This window comes from Gobius niger, assembly GCF_951799975.1.
Source record: "Gobius niger genome assembly, chromosome: 1".
Classification (NCBI taxonomy): Eukaryota; Metazoa; Chordata; class Actinopteri; order Gobiiformes; family Gobiidae; genus Gobius; species Gobius niger.
The window spans coordinates 76,144,755-76,163,582 of NC_136852.1; the positions used below are offsets into that span (position 1 = coordinate 76,144,755).

The 18,828-nt window shown below is 46.5% G+C and overlaps 2 protein-coding genes across 2 annotated transcripts in view; one reads left to right on the plus strand and one right to left on the minus strand.

Annotated features, from left to right (window-relative positions):
• The window catches only part of ccdc125 (coiled-coil domain containing 125), a gene marked incomplete at its 3' end in the record, with an annotated part of 17,973 nt that extends 505 nt beyond the window's left edge, over positions 1 to 17,468 (minus strand). The window contains exons 1-7 of the mRNA XM_079579527.1: positions 17,231 to 17,468; positions 14,616 to 14,677; positions 12,814 to 12,900; positions 11,489 to 11,566; positions 11,343 to 11,428; positions 5,914 to 5,996; positions 5,581 to 5,789 (exon numbers count right to left, since the gene is read on the minus strand). Coding sequence (XP_079435653.1) covers positions 5,581 to 5,789; positions 5,914 to 5,996; positions 11,343 to 11,428; positions 11,489 to 11,566; positions 12,814 to 12,900; positions 14,616 to 14,677; positions 17,231 to 17,450 — 825 coding nt within the window. The 5' untranslated portion in view covers positions 17,451 to 17,468. The remainder of the gene's footprint in view (positions 1 to 5,580; positions 5,790 to 5,913; positions 5,997 to 11,342; positions 11,429 to 11,488; positions 11,567 to 12,813; positions 12,901 to 14,615; positions 14,678 to 17,230) is intronic.
• LOC306980151 (insulin gene enhancer protein isl-1-like) overlaps positions 1 to 18,828 on the plus strand; it is a gene marked incomplete at its 5' end in the record, with an annotated part of 274,135 nt that overhangs the window by 204,507 nt on the left and 50,800 nt on the right.

Below are 18,828 nucleotides of genomic sequence, written 5' to 3' on the forward strand. Positions count from 1 at the left end.
CCCGAGGACGCCCCACATACGGAGCCCCGGGGGCCACCAGGGGGCCACGGGGGGCATCGGCTCGCATCAACATAAACATGCTCAAAGTGACTCACACAGAGGCATATTTACACGCGTTTAACACGGGTTTAACACGGGTTTAACACGGGATTAAACACGCGACTCATACCAGAGTCACGCCTCATATGCAGACTTACTTTCATCTTCATAAACTAATTATTAAGACAAAGTAAATCAATGGACCACAGCTTGGCATTACCCAAATCTAAAACAGCGACAAAAACACAATGAAAGAAGAAAAAAAAGATCTGTTTAGATCAGTTTTGTTGGTCTTAGCTTTCAAATGAGGCGTTGCTCTGGCCTGTCGGCTGTAGAGGTGAACGACTGCCAGTAATTAAAGGGACTATACAGAGTTTTCAATGTTCCAAAGTGAGTGTTTCCTCCCCGACATGATCCTCCACGAGCTGGAGGAGGATCCGGCCGAGAGCCCAACCTCGGATCCAGGCCGGTCGTGGCACACTGGACCATCTCTATACCCTATGGCCTGTGGGGGGCGCTCCGGGTGTGGGGTCCGGGGCCCTTGTGGGGCCCTGGGGGGGGCTCTGTTCTCTGGGTTCTGTTCTGTTCTCCAGCCTTCACCCTGAGTTACTGTGAGTCTGTCTTATGGATCAGCATTCCAGACTTTAGCTTCCTGAACATCTCTGCTCAGGTGCTTTCAGTCCAGTCCATGATCCAGGTGGACACAGACATTCACTGACCTGAAGCAGAGTCACACTTTCAACACAACCATCTTACATCACAAACTCTGCTACTGCCTTTAGGGAGGAGGCCAGGTCCAGTCGACTGAAGAACGGCTTTATCCACCAGGCTATCAGGAAGCTGAACTCTCTCCCTTCCCCGTGCTCCCCCCCCCCCTCACTGCCCACAACAAGCACTTGAGAAGAACAAAAAGTTTGATTCATGTGACTTCTTTGACCTTTAACCTGGAAAGTCCCAGTGAGATGAAGACACTGAGAACCGATCCGATATTCAGTATCGGTATCGGCAGCCGATACCATTTGTAGAGTTTCGAAATGGATCAGATTTCTGGGCTGGAGAGCAACAGTTCCCGCCTCATTTGAAAGCTGAGAACAACAGAAGTGACTCACTTTTCTGTCGTGTTTTCATCCTCGTTTTCGTCACTTTTTAATGCTTTTTTGTGCTTTTAGATTTGGGTAAAGCTGGGTTCAGGTGGGGGTTAAGAGGTTAAATGGGTTTAACATATAATAGTATATAAGATGTTAGCTCACTACAGTAAAGATGTTCGCTCTGTCCAAACTCAGTTCAGGGTCACTGTCACTGAAGAGCAGGAAAACTCACCTGTTCACTGCGTTACAAATTATTATGCAAATTGGATTTTTGTGTCAAAAAACAAACACAAAAACAATAATAATGAAACTCATGGATGGTTTTGTGTCTCGGGCTGTATGAATCACTGACATTGATCTCAGAGACCTGGGATGATCAGTTTTCAGGTTAAGCCCAGTTAAGGGAAAAACTACTGAAAAAGGATGTTCCACTTTATTAAGCAGATCATAATTTTCAAGCAATAAGGGAAAGAAAAAGGATCTCTCTGCTGATGAAAAGCGTGAAATAGTTGAATGTCTTGGTCTCAGTGTGAAAACCTTCAATATTTCATGAAAGATTAAGCGTAATCATCGAACTGATCAGAGATTTGTGGATGATTCAGACACACTCGGGTTTGTGCAGATAAAGGCACAATGAGGACGGTTTCTGCCAGACAAACACATCAGATTAAGAGAACAGCTCTTCATCATGACACCATGTCCTGCTGTAAAGAAAACCTCTGCATCACTGGCTGCTATGGGCAGAAAAGGAGAGAAACTCATGATGTGGACCCCCTCCTCCCCTGACCTCAGCCCTATTGAGAACCTTTGGAGCCTCAACAAAAAAAACTTCTCTGAGGGTGGGAGGCAGTTTTCATCCAAACAGCAGCTCTGGGAGGTTATTCTAACATCCTGCAAACAAATCCAAGCAGAAACTGTCCAAAAACTCACAAGTTTAATGGATTTAAGAATTGTGAAGCTGCTCAAAGAAGCTCCTCTGGTAAAATATAACTTGACCTGTTTATACTTTTTTGATTGAAATATCTTTTGACTTCGGTAAATATGACCTCCTAATGCTACAAACTCAACAAATGACCATTTTCAGTTAATTACAAGCTTTAAAATGTATTGAAACGATGAGTTGCAGAATAATTTGGAACGCAGTGTAAGTTTATGGAATGTTCTATAACGCACAGTGTCGTGTGAGAGACTAGGAGGACCAGAAAAGTCCTGATCTGACCTCAGTCCAGACGCTGGACTCGGAGGATCAAATATTTCACGAGCTGCTGCTTCGTCTGATGTCGCTTTAATGAAGAGAGTTTGGGAAGATGTGGAATCCTCATAATAGAAACATTCCACTGACAATAGGTGATAATCTTCTGTCTCTCAGTGCTGGATGGATCTAAATGAGTGAGCTCATACTGCCCCCTGCTGGCGGGACAGCTCTCCTGCAAATAAATGAGCTCAGACAAAGTAAAGGGTCTTCTGGCATCAAAAAATAAAAGTATATCAAATCTTTATATTCAAGTTCTGATGCTGTTGTTCATTTAAATCTAAAAGAAAAAAGTGAAAAACAAGTCGAAATTTTTTGGGGGAAAATGATATATATATTTTTTAAATATGAAAAATAGTTTAAAAAAAGTGTTTTTTCTGCTCGTTTGTCGTTAAAGGAATGATACAAATGTGAAAGAAATGAAATGGAAGGAAAATGAATAAATGAGCATTACTAACGTGTTTAATGTTTCTATTTGACCCCGGGAGGATGAACGTGTAACATGAGGAAAACTCCCTGCTTGACTTTTACGTCAGCAGTGACGGACCCACGATAACTTTATTCTTTATCGTTCGCTCGTGGACACAAGTCGTGCGATGCCAGCACGGGCTACGAGCGTGACATGTATTTGGGTGAACGTGTGCGGTGCGTGTGCGAGTACATTATGTCGGTGTATATTTCACCCTCTTTGCGTTTGTTACATGTCAGGCCGTTTGGTAACTCTGTAGACTGACTTTACCTCCATGTTTAGTGTGATGGTGCCGTTCTTATTCCACTAGAAAACGTTAAATTCAATTTATATTTCCTAAATTACTGCCTAACGTTTGCTCGGGATTGGAAGTACATTTACATATGTCAAACTTACAGTGTTTATCCAGCTGTCAAGTTCATAGTGCCAGTATTCTTATTTTCTTATTTTTCACTTTCTATTTTTATTGACAAGTCTTTTTTTTTTTTTTTTTATATCTTTATTTGAATTGGGACAGTGCACATTAATCAACACGTGTTTCTTCAACATGTAAATGTGCCGGAGTTAGCCATATAGTCAGAACAACAAGCCACAACAAAGGTCTCTGATTTTTTCTTTTCACCACCACCACCCCGAAAAAAAAAAATAAAATAAAATAAAATAAAAAAAAAAAAGGAAAAAATAAAAATTACATGACATGAAAAAAATAAATAACAATAATAGTAATAAAAAATAAAAAATGCGGTCCTATATACAACATCATGAGAACCCATCTCCACCACCCAACAACGGCCCTCCATCTGAAATGGGACCCAGAATCAGTCCGGCGCACAATGGCACCAGGGCTGCACATCACATCGCAAAGAAGGGAAAAAAAAAAAAGCACTGGACTTATAAATGTGTGGATTTTCCTTTTCCACCTCTCGTACCACAGGCTCCACACGACAGATGCCGACGCACCAGAGTGAGAAGAAAAACCGTCACGTACAATTTACAATTTACGATTACTATGAGAGTGGAAACGAACCCTCCTAAAGCCTCGCATCGGTACAGGGACCTCCTGCTCTTTCTCGACCTGGAAAAGATTAAATATGATTTAAGAGGCCGACCACAGGGGGCGCCGTGATAAACTCTACAACAGCCTTGAAAACGTTGTAACTGTGTGAGCCTGTGACGGTAGTGTCGGGATGATGATTCTGTTGCAGCGTTTCAACATTTCAGCCTGAGATGTTCCATTTTGATCGGGGACAAATTGTAAATTGTAGGTGAAGGTTTTTTTGTTCCAGTTTTATTCTAATTGGTAGAAATGTTCATATTTCTTGTGCTTCAGCGCCATTGGCTGTGACGTTTACTCCTGAACCCATTTTTTCCATTTGTGGTCTTAGAGCTCCATCTTGTGGCGTATAATGGTAGTGCACTGTAATTTACCTGCATTTCTTTCAGTGACTGCAGAGCATATTATTTAATACTTTGCAGTAATTTCGTTTATAGTCAATCTTATGTTTATGAGTGCGATTATACTATGTTATGCTATATTATTGAATAGGTCAGTACATATCGATGTATATTATTTGGATGGTGTATAATAGTATATAATTTGCTTTGTACTTCTGTACTCTAATATACATCTATATTGTTCTGTATGTTCATTTGCAGAAACCACACACTCACCAAATCCTACAATAAATCATTTAAAAAGGAAGTCGCATCTATTCTCTGACAGGAAGACTTAGCCAGTGAGGGCGCCCCCTGCTGGTAACGTACACGTCTACAACGCCCCGCCCGAGCTGTGGTTCTGAGTCAGCTCTTCACTCCATGATCCTCATCACAAAAACAGGATCTGCCTCAAGACTCAGGTCAAACGTCAGAATCAGGAGAGGTTTATCTCCGCTGTGAGGCATGTAGATCCCAGACCTTTTCACAAAAACATCTCCATCGTCATGAGGAGCGAGGACAAAAAACACCATCTCATCGTCCAAAGATCGACCCACAAATGTCCCCCAAAAGTGTGAGGCATCACTTCCAACACACGCCAGAAATGTAAAGGAACTGACTCTATAGATACAGACGCATCTCGTCATAGAAGGGGGCGTGGCTTCGCCGAGGGGGAAAACAGAATATTTTCGGAAACACAATTTTTTACTCTTTTAGCCATTTTCTGGTGGAATATGAACTTATTTATCACGTACGAATAATGTCAAGTGTAAATCGGGTCCATATGGATATTTTCTCACAGCAGATTGTTCAGTAGAAGTGAAAAAACGGCAGTTGTAGCTAACCGTTAGCATTAGCCCAATTCTCTGTTTTTAATTATATTTATGGGCTGTTGAATCACTTTGCTCCTCCCCATGTCTTTGTATCTTTATTGAGTAGAAACTATATTCATAATTCAGCGTTTGTTAAAGTAGTTTTTGAATAATTAGAGAATGTTTAGATATTTTCAAAATTGTTTTCCCCTTAACTGTTTTCAAACATGACCATATATGGGCGATTCCAGAGATGCATCTGTATCTATACTTCAAATTTCTGAGCACTTTAACCGAGAGCATTTTGTCCAGTTTGGTTTTTGCGTTTTCATCGTTTTCTTTTGCGTAGCTTTTTTGTCTTGGTTTCGTCACGTTTTTTATATTTTGACACTTGTTTGTTGCTTTTAGATTGGGGTAAAGCCAAACAGGAGAACATGTGCTCCGCTCGGGTGGAGGGGGGAGGTGTAGCTGTGGGCGCTCTCTCACCTGTGAGGCGTCCGTCTGTTTCAGGGCGTCCGTTAGGGGGCGGAGTCTCTGCGGACGGGGGGGCGGGGCTTTACTCCTTGCGTCGCTGCGTGGAGGTGCTCTCGGGTGCTCTCGGGCGCTCTTGGCTCTCGGGTGCTCTCGGGCTGGTTTGGGGCAGAGGCTGTGGGGGCCGACTCTGGACAGGAGCTCCACGTACTGGGCACTCAGAGCTGCAAACACACAGACCACACGGGGAGTCTCTGAGTCTCTCTGAGCCTTCAGACGAGCCATGACCTCCTCTCTGACCGGAGTCTGGACTGGACCTGACGAGGGTGGGGAGGGTGTTGGTCTTACCCAGGTTCTCCGCTCGGAGCTGCTCCTTCTCCAGCTCCTTCTGCTTCAGGGCCTCACTCAGACTGTTCCTCTCACTCAACATCCTGAAAAACACAAGGAAACTAAACTGTGGACATTTGTTTATGTCCGCAGTTCAAAACAAATGCAGACAGAAGGAACATCTGCAGGCGACTTTTAAATGTTTTACATCAAAGACATGGACAAAGGACCAGGAGCAGGAGCTTCGGAAACAGATGGTCAGAACTTCCAGTGTCTGCGTACACTGGTGAATGAATGAGAAAGGCCCAAAGGCCCGAAGGCCTGCTCTGACGCTCAGAAGAAGAGTTACCTGTGGAAGTTCTTCTCGAAGGCCTGCTCTGACGCTCAGAAGAAGAGTTACCTGTAGAAGTTCTTCTCTAAGGCCTGCTCTGATGTTCAGAAGAAGAGTTACCTGTAGAAGTTCTTCTCGAAGGCCTGCTCTGACGTTCAGAAGAAGAGTTACCTGTGGAAGTTCTTCTCGAAGGCCTGCTCTGACGTTCAGAAGAAGAGTTACCTGTAGAAGTTCTTCTATAAGGCCTGCTCTGATGCTCAGAGGAAGAGTTACCTGTGGAAGTTCTTCTCTAAGGCCTGCTCTGATGCTCAGAGGAAGAGTTACCTGTGGAAGTTCTTCTCTAAGGCCTGCTCTGATGCTCAGAGGAAGAGTTACCTGTGGAAGTTCTTCTATAAGGCCTGCTCTGATGCTCAGAGGAAGAGTTACCTGTGGAAGTTCTTCTATAAGGCCTGCTCTGATGCTCAGAGGAAGAGTTACCTGTGGAAGTTCTTCTATAAGGCCTGCTCTGATGCTCAGAGGAAGAGTTACCTGTGGAAGTTCTTCTATAAGGCCTGCTCTGACGCTCTGAAGAAGAGTTACCTGTGGAAGTTCTTCTCTAAGGCCTGCTCTGATGCTCAGAGGAAGAGTTACCTGTGGAAGTTCTTCTCTAAGGCCTGCTCTGACACTCAGAAGAAGAGTTACCTGTGGAAGTTCTTCTCGAAGGCCTGCTCTGACGTTCAGAAGAAGAGTTACCTGTGGAAGTTCTTCTCTAAGGCCTGCTCTGATGCTCAGAGGAAGAGTTACCTGTGGAAGTTCTTCTCTAAAGCCTGCTCTGACGCTCTGAAGAAGAGTTACCTGTGGAAGTTCTTCTCTAAGGCCTGCTCTGACACTCAGAAGAAGAGTTACCTGTGGAAGTTCTTCTCTAAAGCCTGCTCTGACGTTCAGAAGAAGAGTTACCTGTGGAAGTTCTTCTCGAAGGCCTGCTCTGACGCTCAGAAGAAGAGTTACCTGTGGAAGTTCTTCTCGAAGGCCTGCTCTGACGTTCAGAAGAAGAGTTACCTGTGGAAGTTCTTCTCTAAAGCCTGCTCTGACGTTCAGAAGAAGAGTTACCTGTGGAAGTTCTTCTCTAAGGCCTGCTCTGACGCTCAGAATAAGAGTTACCTGTGGAAGTTCTTCTCTAAGGCCTGCTCTGACACTCTGAAGAAGAGTTACCTGTAGAAGTTCTTCTCTAAGGCCTGCTCTGACGCTCAGAATAAGAGTTACCTGTGAAAGTTCTTCTCTAAGGCCTGCTCTGACGTTCAGAAGAAGAGTTACCTGTGGAAGTTCTTCTCTAAGGCCTGCTCTGACGTTCAGAAGAAGAGTTACCTGTGGAAGTTCTTCTCTAAGGCCTGCTCTGACGTTCAGAAGAAGAGTTACCTGTGGAAGTTCTTCTCTAAGGCCTGCTCTGACGTTCAGAAGAAGAGTTACCTGTGGAAGTTCTTCTCTAAGGCCTGCTCTGACGTTCAGAAGAAGAGTTACCTGTGGAAGTTCTTCTCGAAGGCCTGCTCTGACGCTCAGAAGAAGAGTTACCTGTGGAAGTTCTTCTCTAAGGCCTGCTCTGACACTCAGAAGAAGAGTTACCTGTAGAAGTTCTTCTCTAAGGCCTGCTCTGACGCTCAGAAGAAGAGTTACCTGTGGAAGTTCTTCTCGAAGGCCTGCTCTGACGCTCAGAAGAAGAGTTACCTGTAGAAGTTCTTCTCGAAGGCCTGCTCTGACGCTCAGAGGAAGAGTTACCTGTGGAAGTTCTTCTCTAAGGCCTGCTCTGACGTTCAGAAGAAGAGTTACCTGTAGAAGTTCTTCTCGAAGGCCTGCTCTGACACTCAGAAGAAGAGTTACCTGTGGAAGTTCTTCTCGAAGGCCTGCTCTGACACTCAGAAGAAGAGTTACCTGTGGAAGTTCTTCTCGAAGGCCTGCTCTGACGCTCAGAAGAAGAGTTACCTGTAGAAGTTCTTCTCTAAGGCCTGCTCTGACACTCAGAAGAAGAGTTACCTGTAGAAGTTCTTCTCTAAGGCCCGCTCTGACACTCAGAAGAAGAGTTACCTGTGGAAGTTCTTCTCTAAGGCCTGCTCTGACACTCAGAAGAAGAGTTACCTGTGGAAGTTCTTCTCGAAGGCCTGCTCTGACGCTCAGAAGAAGAGTTACCTGTGGAAGTTCTTCTCTAAGGCCTGCTCTGATGTTCAGAAGAAGAGTTACCTGTAGAAGTTCTTCTCGAAGGCCTGCTCTGACACTCAGAAGAAGAGTTACCTGTGGAAGTTCTTCTCTAAGGCCTGCTCTGACGCTCAGAAGAAGAGTTACCTGTAGAAGTTCTTCTCTAAGGCCTGCTCTGACGTTCAGAAGAAGAGTTACCTGTAGAAGTTCTTCTCGAAGGCCTGCTCTGACACTCAGAAGAAGAGTTACCTGTGGAAGTTCTTCTCGAAGGCCTGCTCTGACGCTCAGAGGAAGAGTTACCTGTAGAAGTTCTTCTCTAAGGCCGGCTCTGACGCTCAGAGGAAGAGTTACCTGTGGAAGTTCTTCTCTAAGGCCTGCTCTGACGTTCAGAAGAAGAGTTACCTGTGGAAGTTCTTCTCGAAGGCCTGCTCTGACGCTCAGAAGAAGAGTTACCTGTGGAAGTTCTTCTCTAAGGCCCTGCTCTGACACTCAGAGGAAGAGTTACCTGTGGAAGTTCTTCTCGAAGGCCTGCTCTGATGTTCAGAAGAAGAGTTACCTGTGGAAGTTCTTCTCTAAGGCCTGCTCTGACGTTCAGAAGAAGAGTTACCTGTGGAAGTTCTTCTCTAAGGCCTGCTCTGACGCTCAGGAGAAGAGTTACCTGTGGAAGTTCTTCTCTAAGGCCTGCTCTGACGCTCAGAAGAAGAGTTACCTGTAGAAGTTCTTCTCTAAGGCCTGCTCTGACACTCAGAAGAAGAGTTACCTGTAGAAGTTCTTCTCTAAGGCCTGCTCTGACGTTCAGAAGAAGAGTTACCTGTGGAAGTTCTTCTCTAAGGCCTGCTCTGACGCTCAGAAGAAGAGTTACCTGTGGAAGTTCTTCTCGAAGGCCTGCTCTGACGTTCAGAAGAAGAGTTACCTGTGGAAGTTCTTCTCGAAGGCCTGCTCTGACGCTCAGAAGAAGAGTTACCTGTGGAAGTTCTTCTCGAAGGCCTGCTCTGACGCTCAGAAGAAGAGTTACCTGTGGAAGTTCTTCTCTAAGGCCTGCTCTGACGCTCAGAAGAAGAGTTACCTGTGGAAGTTCTTCTCGAAGGCCTGCTCTGACGTTCAGAAGAAGAGTTACCTGTGGAAGTTCTTCTCGAAGGCCTGCTCTGACGCTCAGAAGAAGAGTTACCTGTGGAAGTTCTTCTCTAAGGCCTGCTCTGACGCTCAGAAGAAGAGTTACCTGTGGAAGTTCTTCTCGAAGGCCTGCTCTGACGTTCAGAGGAAGAGTTACCTGTGGAAGTTCTTCTCTAAGGCCTGCTCTGACGCTCAGAAGAAGAGTTACCTGTAGAAGTTCTTCTCTAAGGCCTGCTCTGACGCTCAGAAGAAGAGTTACCTGTAGAAGTTCTTCTCTAAGGCCTGCTCTGACGTTCAGAGGAAGAGTTACCTATGGAAGTTCTTCTCTAAGGCCGGCTCTGACGTTCAGAAGAAGAGTTACCTGTAGAAGTTCTTCTCGAAGGCCTGCTCTGACACTCAGAAGAAGAGTTACCTGTGGAAGTTCTTCTCTAAGGCCTGCTCTGACGCTCAGAAGAAGAGTTACCTGTAGAAGTTCTTCTCTAAGGCCTGCTCTGACGTTCAGAGGAAGAGTTACCTATGGAAGTTCTTCTCTAAGGCCGGCTCTGACGTTCAGAAGAAGAGTTACCTGTAGAAGTTCTTCTCGAAGGCCTGCTCTGACACTCAGAAGAAGAGTTACCTGTGGAAGTTCTTCTCTAAGGCCTGCTCTGACACTCAGAAGAAGAGTTACCTGTGGAAGTTCTTCTCGAAGGCCTGCTCTGACACTCAGAAGAAGAGTTACCTGTGGAAGTTCTTCTCTAAGGCCTGCTCTGACACTCAGAAGAAGAGTTACCTGTGGAAGTTCTTCTCGAAGGCCAGCTCTGACGCTCAGAAGAAGAGTTACCTGTGGAAGTTCTTCTCTAAGGCCTGCTCTGACACTCAGAAGAAGAGTTACCTGTGGAAGTTCTTCTCGAAGGCCAGCTCTGACGCTCAGAAGAAGAGTTACCTGTAGAAGTTCTTCTCTAAGGCCTGCTCTGACGTTCAGAAGAAGAGTTACCTGTGGAAGTTCTTCTCGAAGGCCTGCTCTGACGCTCAGAGGAAGAGTTACCTGTGGAAGTTCTTCTCTAAGGCCTGCTCTGACGCTCAGAAGAAGAGTTACCTGTGGAAGTTCTTCTCTAAGGCCTGCTCTGACGCTCAGAAGAAGAGTTACCTGTAGAAGTTCTTCTCTAAGGCCTGCTCTGACGTTCAGAAGAAGAGTTACCTGTGGAAGTTCTTCTCTAAGGCCTGCTCTAACGTTCAGAAGAAGAGTTACCTGTGGAAGTTCTTCTCGAAGGCCTGCTCTGACGCTCAGAGGAAGAGTTACCTGTGGAAGTTCTTCTCTAAGGCCTGCTCTGACGTTCAGAAGAAGAGTTACCTGTGGAAGTTCTTCTCTAAGGCCTGCTCTGACGTTCAGAAGAAGAGTTACCTGTGGAAGTTCTTCTCTAAGGCCTGCTCTGACGTTCAGAAGAAGAGTTACCTGTGGAAGTTCTTCTCTAAGGCCTGCTCTGACGTTCAGAAGAAGAGTTACCTGTGGAAGTTCTTCTCTAAGGCCTGCTCTGACGTTCAGAGGAAGAGTTACCTGTAGAAGTTCTTCTCTAAGGCCTGCTCTGACGCTCAGAAGAAGAGTTACCTGTGGAAGTTCTTCTCTAAGGCCTGCTCTGACGTTCAGAAGAAGAGTTACCTGTGGAAGTTCTTCTCGAAGGCCTGCTCTGACGCTCAGAAGAAGAGTTACCTGTAGAAGTTCTTCTCGAAGGCCTGCTCTGACGCTCAGAAGAAGAGTTACCTGTGGAAGTTCTTCTTGAAGGCCTGCTCTGACGCTCAGAAGAAGAGTTACCTGTGGAAGTTCTTCTCGAAGGCCTGCTCTGACGCTCAGAAGAGGAGTTACCTGTAGAAGTTCTTCTCGAAGGCCTGCTCTGACGTGCGCAGACGCAGCTGGCTCAGGCTCAGCTCCCACTGCAGCGTGTTCACCTCCTGGACACCAGAGGGCAGCAGTCACACACACACACTGACCTCTGCAGTGATGGAGGTTACCTTCTCCAGGGCCTTGACGCGCTCCTCGCTCTTCTGCCCCAGGCTCTTGGTGTGACTGGTGGCCTTTTCCAACATGGCCTGGACAATAAGAAGAAAGTCACCACACAGACAATCCTGGACCACAAACCTCAAAGTATCTGAGTTTCCACCAGGCCTGGATTAAGATGAACTTTGCTCTGATCCCGTCAGACCTGGAGCTCCGCAGGACCTGGTCTGGACTTGGATGGACCTAAACTGTGGAACGTCCTCCCTCTGAACATCAGACAGGCTCCTTCAGCTGAGATGTTTGCACTGGCTTTAACACGAGATGAGCCGAGTATTTTTCATATTCGCATTTTTTACTTTTCTTATGGCGTTAAATTGTTGTGTGTTTTGTAGTTTTGTGTTATTGTGTTGTGTGTTTTATAGTTTTGTGTCATTGTGTTGTGTGTTTTGTAGGGAGTGAGTGGGTGAATGTGGGGAGTGGTGGTCGGATGGTGCAGACTGGTTGCCTTGCTTCTGTCAGTCTACCCCAGGACAGCTGTGGCTACAACAGTAGCTTACCACTACCAAGTATGGAGTGAAAGAGCACAAAGCGCCGGCCCCCTCTCAAACGTACACTAACGCATGTTTTGCATAAGTATACAAATAAAAATAATGTTCTTCTACTGTCCCTGTAGGACTTGTCCCTGTAGGACACAGTGAAGTACCTGTCCCTGTAGGACTTGTCCCTGTAGGACACAGTGAAGTACCTGTCCCTGTAGGACACAGTAAAGTACCTGTCCCTGTAGGACACAGTAAAGTACCTGTCCCTGTAGGACACAGTAAAGTACCTGTCCCTGTAGGACTTGTCCCTGTAGGACACAGTGAAGTACCTGTCCCTGTAGGACTTGTCCCTGTAGGACACAGTAAAGTACCTGTCCCTGTAGGACTTGTCCCTGTAGGACACAGTGAAGTACCTGTCCCTGTAGGACACAGTAAAGTACCTGTCCCTGTAGGACCTGTCCCTGTAGGACCTGTCCCTGTAGGACCTGTCCCTGTAGGACCTGTCCCTGTAGGACCTGTCCCTGTAAGACCTGTCCCTGTAGGACACAGAAAAGTACCTGTCCCTGTAGGACCTGTCCCTGTAGGACACAGAAAAGTACCTGTCCCTGTAGGACCTGTCCCTGTAGGACCTGTCCCTGTAGGACCTGTCCCTGTAGGACCTGTCCCTGTAAGACCTGTCCCTGTAGGACACAGAAAAGTACCTGTCCCTGTAGGACCTGTCCCTGTAGGACACAGAAAAGTACCTGTCCCTGTAGGACCTGTCCCTGTAGGACCTGTCCCTGTAGGACACAGTAAAGTACCTGTCCCTGTAGGATCTTCAGAGCCGCATACTTCCCCTGTAGGTATCTGTGCGCCGCCTCCAGCTCGCTCTCCAGGACCTGGATCGTCTGCAGCAGAAACAATCACAGGTTAACGTAATAATAATAATACTACTACTACTACTACTACTACTACTACTACTACTACTACTACTACTACTACTACTACTACTACTACTACTACTACTACTACTACTACTACTACTACTACTACTACTACTACTACTACTACTACTACTACTACTACTACTACTACACGCAGCCGCTATCGCCAAAAATGCCTTTAAAGTGGCTTTTAAGTGGCCCGCCCATCCTCCGTGAAAATATACAAGAGTTCTTAGCCTGGCAGCATGTTGGCCTCTGACAGAGTTTCTCCAGCGCAGCTGCGAGGCGCAGCTGCGAGGCGCAGCTACGAGGCGCAGGAGGTGTGGCCTCGGGGTCAGAACAGCTGGAGGAGGTGTGTGTGGATCGGGACGTCTGGGCGTCTGTGGTGAGACTGCTGCCCCCGCGACCCGGCCCCGGATAAAGCGGAAGAACATGGATGGATGGATACATGGCTAGTTTAGCCATGTCGATAAGGGAAATGTCCGCACACTGTTCCCCACGCCTGCGACCCCCAGGCCGGCACCCGAGGCCGCTCACTGTCGGTCCCCCGTCAATGCTGATTCTTGCTTTGTCTCGTTACAGTCAGTCCCAGTGTGTCCCTAATGTGAGGTGCATTAAAATGAGCATCGAGCTCCTCCTGTTCTTTGTGTTTCCCTTTACAGGGTTTCTCGGTATGTCCCTTAGTAAGGTGAGGTGCATTAAAATAAGCATTGCGCTTACCCTAGTCTTTATGTTTTTGTTTGTTTGTTTGTTTTTCTTTCTCCCTGAGCTAATGTGATGCGTTACAAACAGTGGCAGGGTGCCCAGGCAAGCTGCACCTTAAGGCCAGCCGGGCCAGAGGCATCCATGCACCATCGGACACCTCTCGCTCCCGCCTCTCCATCAGCGCCTCCGCGGCCCGCTCTCCCCGGCCGAGCGCCTTTACGAGCGCCGTGATGGAGGGAGCGCGGCGGGATCCAAGGGCAGGGAGGGAGGGCGAGGCCAACATGGCTGACGTGGGACTTCATCACCCGCCGACGCCGGACCAGAGGACGGGGAAAGAGCCGCCGCGGCGCTTTGTGGTACGATTCAGAGAAGTGTAAGATTGTTTCAGAAAGAGGGACGTTTTTGAGATCATTTTGTGAACATACGGCAATAAAAGTCAAAGTTGCTCGAGCTTATCGTTACTGAAGTGAAAGTACAGTAGAAAACAGTAGGAACACGGCCGTGGGAACCCAGGGTGCTGAAGGCGCTGCAGCACCCGCGGTGGATAGTTTGCGAACTGCAGGCAATATTAATAAATAGGATCAATGCACAGAAAAAGCCTTTTTGGCGCCCCCTAGATAAAACATCTTCCCACGACTCTGAGTCGGAACATTTCCCTCTGTACGGTGACACCACATTGGATATTACATCTGCATAGCGCCTCCTACTGTTCTGGAGTGTCCATTATTAGGCTTTTAACCTCTTAACCCCCACCTTAACCGAGCACATTTTCTCCAGTTCGGCTTTACCCAAATCTTAAAGCTTCTTGAAAGAATAGGTCAAAATAACGGCAAAAAACAAAACAAGACGTGAACAAGAAAAGAAATGTGACACAAATGCTCCTCTGACCTCTGACCTCCTCCGTCTCAGTGAGTTTCTTTAAACAAACCTCTGTAACGTGAGCGCAGCCATATCTGCCTGCTCCTGGTTCTCACCTGTGTGGCTTTCTGAAGACGGTCCATGAGCTCCTCTCTGGACAGATCAGTCAGGCCTCCAGCTGCAGACAGATGTGACCAGTGACTGAGATCATTACAGACTCAGGGCGGTTCATGTGGCTGAGGAACATGCTCTAAACATGTTTAAAACATGTTTAGAGCATGTTTAGAACATGCTCTAAACATGTTCTAAACATGTTAAGAGCATGTTTAGAACATGTTCTAAACATGTTTAGAACATGCTATGTTTAGAGCATGTTTAGAACATGTTAAGAACATGTTAAGAGCATGTTTAGAGCATGTTTAGAACATGTTTAGAACATGTTAAGAACATGTTAAGAACATGTTAAGAACATGTTTAGAGCATGTTAAGAGCATGTTAAGAGCATGTTAAGAACATGTTAAGAACATGTTTAGAGCATGTTTAGAGCATGTTAAGAACATGTTAAGAACATGTTAAGAGCATGTTAAGAACATGTTAAGAACATGTTTAGAGCATGTTTAGAGCATGTTAAGAGCATGTTAAGAACATGTTTAGAGCATGTTAAGAGCATGTTAAGAGCATGTTAAGAACATGTTAAGAACATGTTTAGAGCATGTTTAGAGCATGTTTAGAGCATGTTAAGAACATGTTAAGAACATGTTTAGAGCATGTTAAGAACATGTTAAGAACATGTTTAGAGCATGTTAAGAACATGTTTAGAGCATGTTAAGAGCATGTTAAGAGCATGTTAAGAACATGTTAAGAACATGTTAAGAACATGTTTAGAGCATGTTAAGAGCATGTTAAGAACATGTTTAGAGCATGTTTAGAGCATGTTAAGAACATGTTTAGAACATGTTAAGAGCATGTTTAGAACATGTTTTAAACATGTTAAGAACATGTTTAAAACATGTTTAGAGCATGTTCAGAACATGTTTAGAGCATGTTCAGAACATGTTTAGAGCATGTTAAGAACATGTTAAGAACATGTTTAGAGCATGTTTAGAGCATGTTAAGAACATGTTAAGAACAAGTTTAGAGCATGTTTTTCTAGTTTAGAACATGTTTAGAACATGTTCTAAACATGTTCTTAACATGTTCTAAACATGTTCTTAACATGTTCTTAACATGCTCTAAACATGCTCTAAACATGTTCTTAACATGCTCTAAACATGTTCTGAACATGCTCTAAACATGTTCTTAACATGTTCTTAACATGCTCTAAACATGCTCTAAACATGTTCTTAACATGTTCTTAACATGCTCTAAACATGCTCTAAACATGTTCTTAACATGTTCTTAACATGCTCTAAACATGTTCTTAACATGTTCTTAACATGCTCTAAACATGCTCTAAACATGTTCTTAACATGTTCTTAACATGCTCTTAACATGCTCTTAACATGCTCTAAACATGTTCTTAACATGTTCTTAACATGCTCTAAACATGCTCTAAACATGTTCTTAACATGTTCTTAACATGCTCTAAACATGCTCTAAACATGTTCTTAACATGTTCTAAACATGCTCTAAACATGTTCTTAACATGTTCTTAACATGCTCTAAACATGCTCTAAACATGTTCTTAACATGTTCTTAACATGCTCTTAACATGCTCTTAACATGCTCTAAACATGTTCTAAACATGTTCTTAACATGCTCTAAACATGCTCTAAACATGTTCTTAACATGCTCTTAACATGTTTAAAACATGTTCTAAACATGCTCTAAACATGTTCTTAACATGTTCTTAACATGCTCTTAACATGTTAAGAACATGTTCTTAACATGCTCTTAACATGTTAAGAACATGTTCTTAACATGCTCTTAACATGCTCTTAACATGCTCTAAACATGCTCTTAACATGTTCTAAACATGCTCTAAACATGTTCTTAACATGTTCTAAACATGCTCTAAACATGTTTTTAACATGTTAACATGTTTAGAGCATGTTTAGAACATGTTCTTAACATGTTTAGAGCATGTTAAGAGCATGTTAAGAACATGTTAAGAACATGTTAAGAACATGTTCTAAACATGCTCTAAACATGTTCTAAACATGTTAACATGTTAAAAACATGTTTAGAGCATGTTAAGAGCATGTTAAGAACATGTTAAGAACATGTTTAGAGCATGTTTAGAGCATGTTTAGAACATGTTTAGAACATGTTAAGAGCATGTTTAGAACATGTTTTAAACATGTTAAGAACATGTTTAAAACATGTTTAGAGCATGTTCAGAACATGTTTAGAGCATGTTCAGAACATGTTTAGAGCATGTTAAGAACATGTTTAGAACATGTTTAGAACATGTTTCTGCTGCTCCGTAAAAGCCTCTGTGGGCGAGTCTAACGCCCGAAACACGGTTCATACAGAAGAAATAATAAAATAAAGTCAAGGCAACTTTACTGTAAACTATATTAACCCCGCCTCAACCAAGCTCCAGTTCAGCTTTACCCGAATCTTAAAGCTTCTCGACTGCAGAGCAACAGTGTGACGCCTCATTTGAAAGCTAAGGTCTACAAAACTGATACCGATACGTTAGACTCATGTTTAGTATCTTTAGTTTCCTCTGCCTTATCTCTGACCCTGAGTTCCATTTAAAGTTCTCACCTGCAGCTCGTAGACTCACCTCTGGTCAGGTCCTGTGAGGTCCCTGCTGAGGTCCCTGCTCTCCACTGGGCCCCTTCGCTCCGGACCTCCGAGGCCCCGCCCCCCCGTGAGCCCGGTCCGGTGCAGCTCTGGTTAGTCCCGGGTTTGGTCCTGGTGCCGTCCCCCAGGTCCCCATCGGCCATGTCCTCGTCCACAGCACCTGAGGCTCCAGGAGCACCAGGATCTCCAGGCGTCTGCATGTGACCAACACCCGGAGAGGGTCCGGAGAGGGTCTGGAGAGGGTCAGGAGAGGGTCCGGAGAGGGTCACTGAGAGGGTCAGGAGAGGGTCCGGAGAGGGTCACTGAGAGGGTCCAGAGAGGGTCCCTGAGAGGGTCCGGAGAGGGTCCAGAGAGGGTCCAGAGAGGGTCACGGAGAGGGTCCGGAGAGGCTCCAGAGAGGGTCCGGAGAGGGTCCGGAGAGGGTCCAGAGAGGGTCCAGAGAGGGTCACGGAGAGGGTCCGGAGAGGCTCCAGAGAGGGTCCCTGAGAGGGTCACGGAGAGGGTCCCTGAGAGGGTCCAGAGAGGCTCCAGAGAGGGTCCGGAGAGGGTCCAGAGAGGGTCACGGAGAGGGTCCGGAGAGGGTCCAGAGAGGGTCCAGAGAGGGTCACGGAGAGGGTCCGGAGAGGCTCCAGAGAGGGTCCCTGAGAGGGTCACGGAGAGGGTCCCTGAGAGGGTCCAGAGAGGCTCCAGAGAGGGTCCGGAGAGGGTCCGGAGAGGGTCCAGAGAGGGTCCAGAGAGGGTCCAGAGAGGGTCCGGAGAGGGTCCAGAGAGGGTCCAGAGAGGGTCACGGAGAGGGTCCGGAGAGGGTCCAGAGAGGGTCCAGAGAGGGTCCAGAGAGGGTCCCTGAGAGGGTCCGGAGAGGGTCCAGAGAGGGTCACGGAGAGGGTCCGGAGAGGGTCCAGAGAGGGTCCAGAGAGGGTCCCTGAGAGGGTCCGGAGAGGGTCCGGAGAGGGTCACGGAGAGGGTCCCTGAGAGGGTCCAGAGAGGGTCCCTGAGAGGGTCCGGAGAGGGTCCAGAGAGGGTCACGGAGAGGGTCCGGAGAGGGTCCAGAGAGGGTCCAGAGAGGGTCCAGAGAGGGTCCCTGAGAGGGTCCAGAGAGGGTCCAGAGAGGGTCCCTGAGAGGGTCCGGAGAGGGTCCGGAGAGGGTCACGGAGAGGGTCACGGAGAGGGTCACGGAGAGGGTCCAGAGAGGGTCCAGAGAGGGTCCCTGAGAGGGTCCGGAGAGGGTCACGGAGAGGGTCCAGAGAGGGTCCAGAGAGGGTCCAGAGAGGGTCCAGAGAGGGTCCCTGAGAGGGTCCGGAGAGGGTCCAGAGAGGGTCACGGAGAGGGTCCGGAGAGGGTCCAGAGAGGGTCCAGAGAGGGTCCAGAGAGGGTCCCTGAGAGGGTCCAGAGAGGGTCCAGAGAGGGTCCAGAGAGGGTCCCTGAGAGGGTCCGGAGAGGGTCCGGAGAGGGTCACGGAGAGGGTCACGGAGAGGGTCACGGAGAGGGTCCAGAGAGGGTCACGGAGAGGGTCCGGAGAGGGTCCAGAGAGGGTCACGGAGAGGGTCACGGAGAGGGTCCAGAGAGGGTCACGGAGAG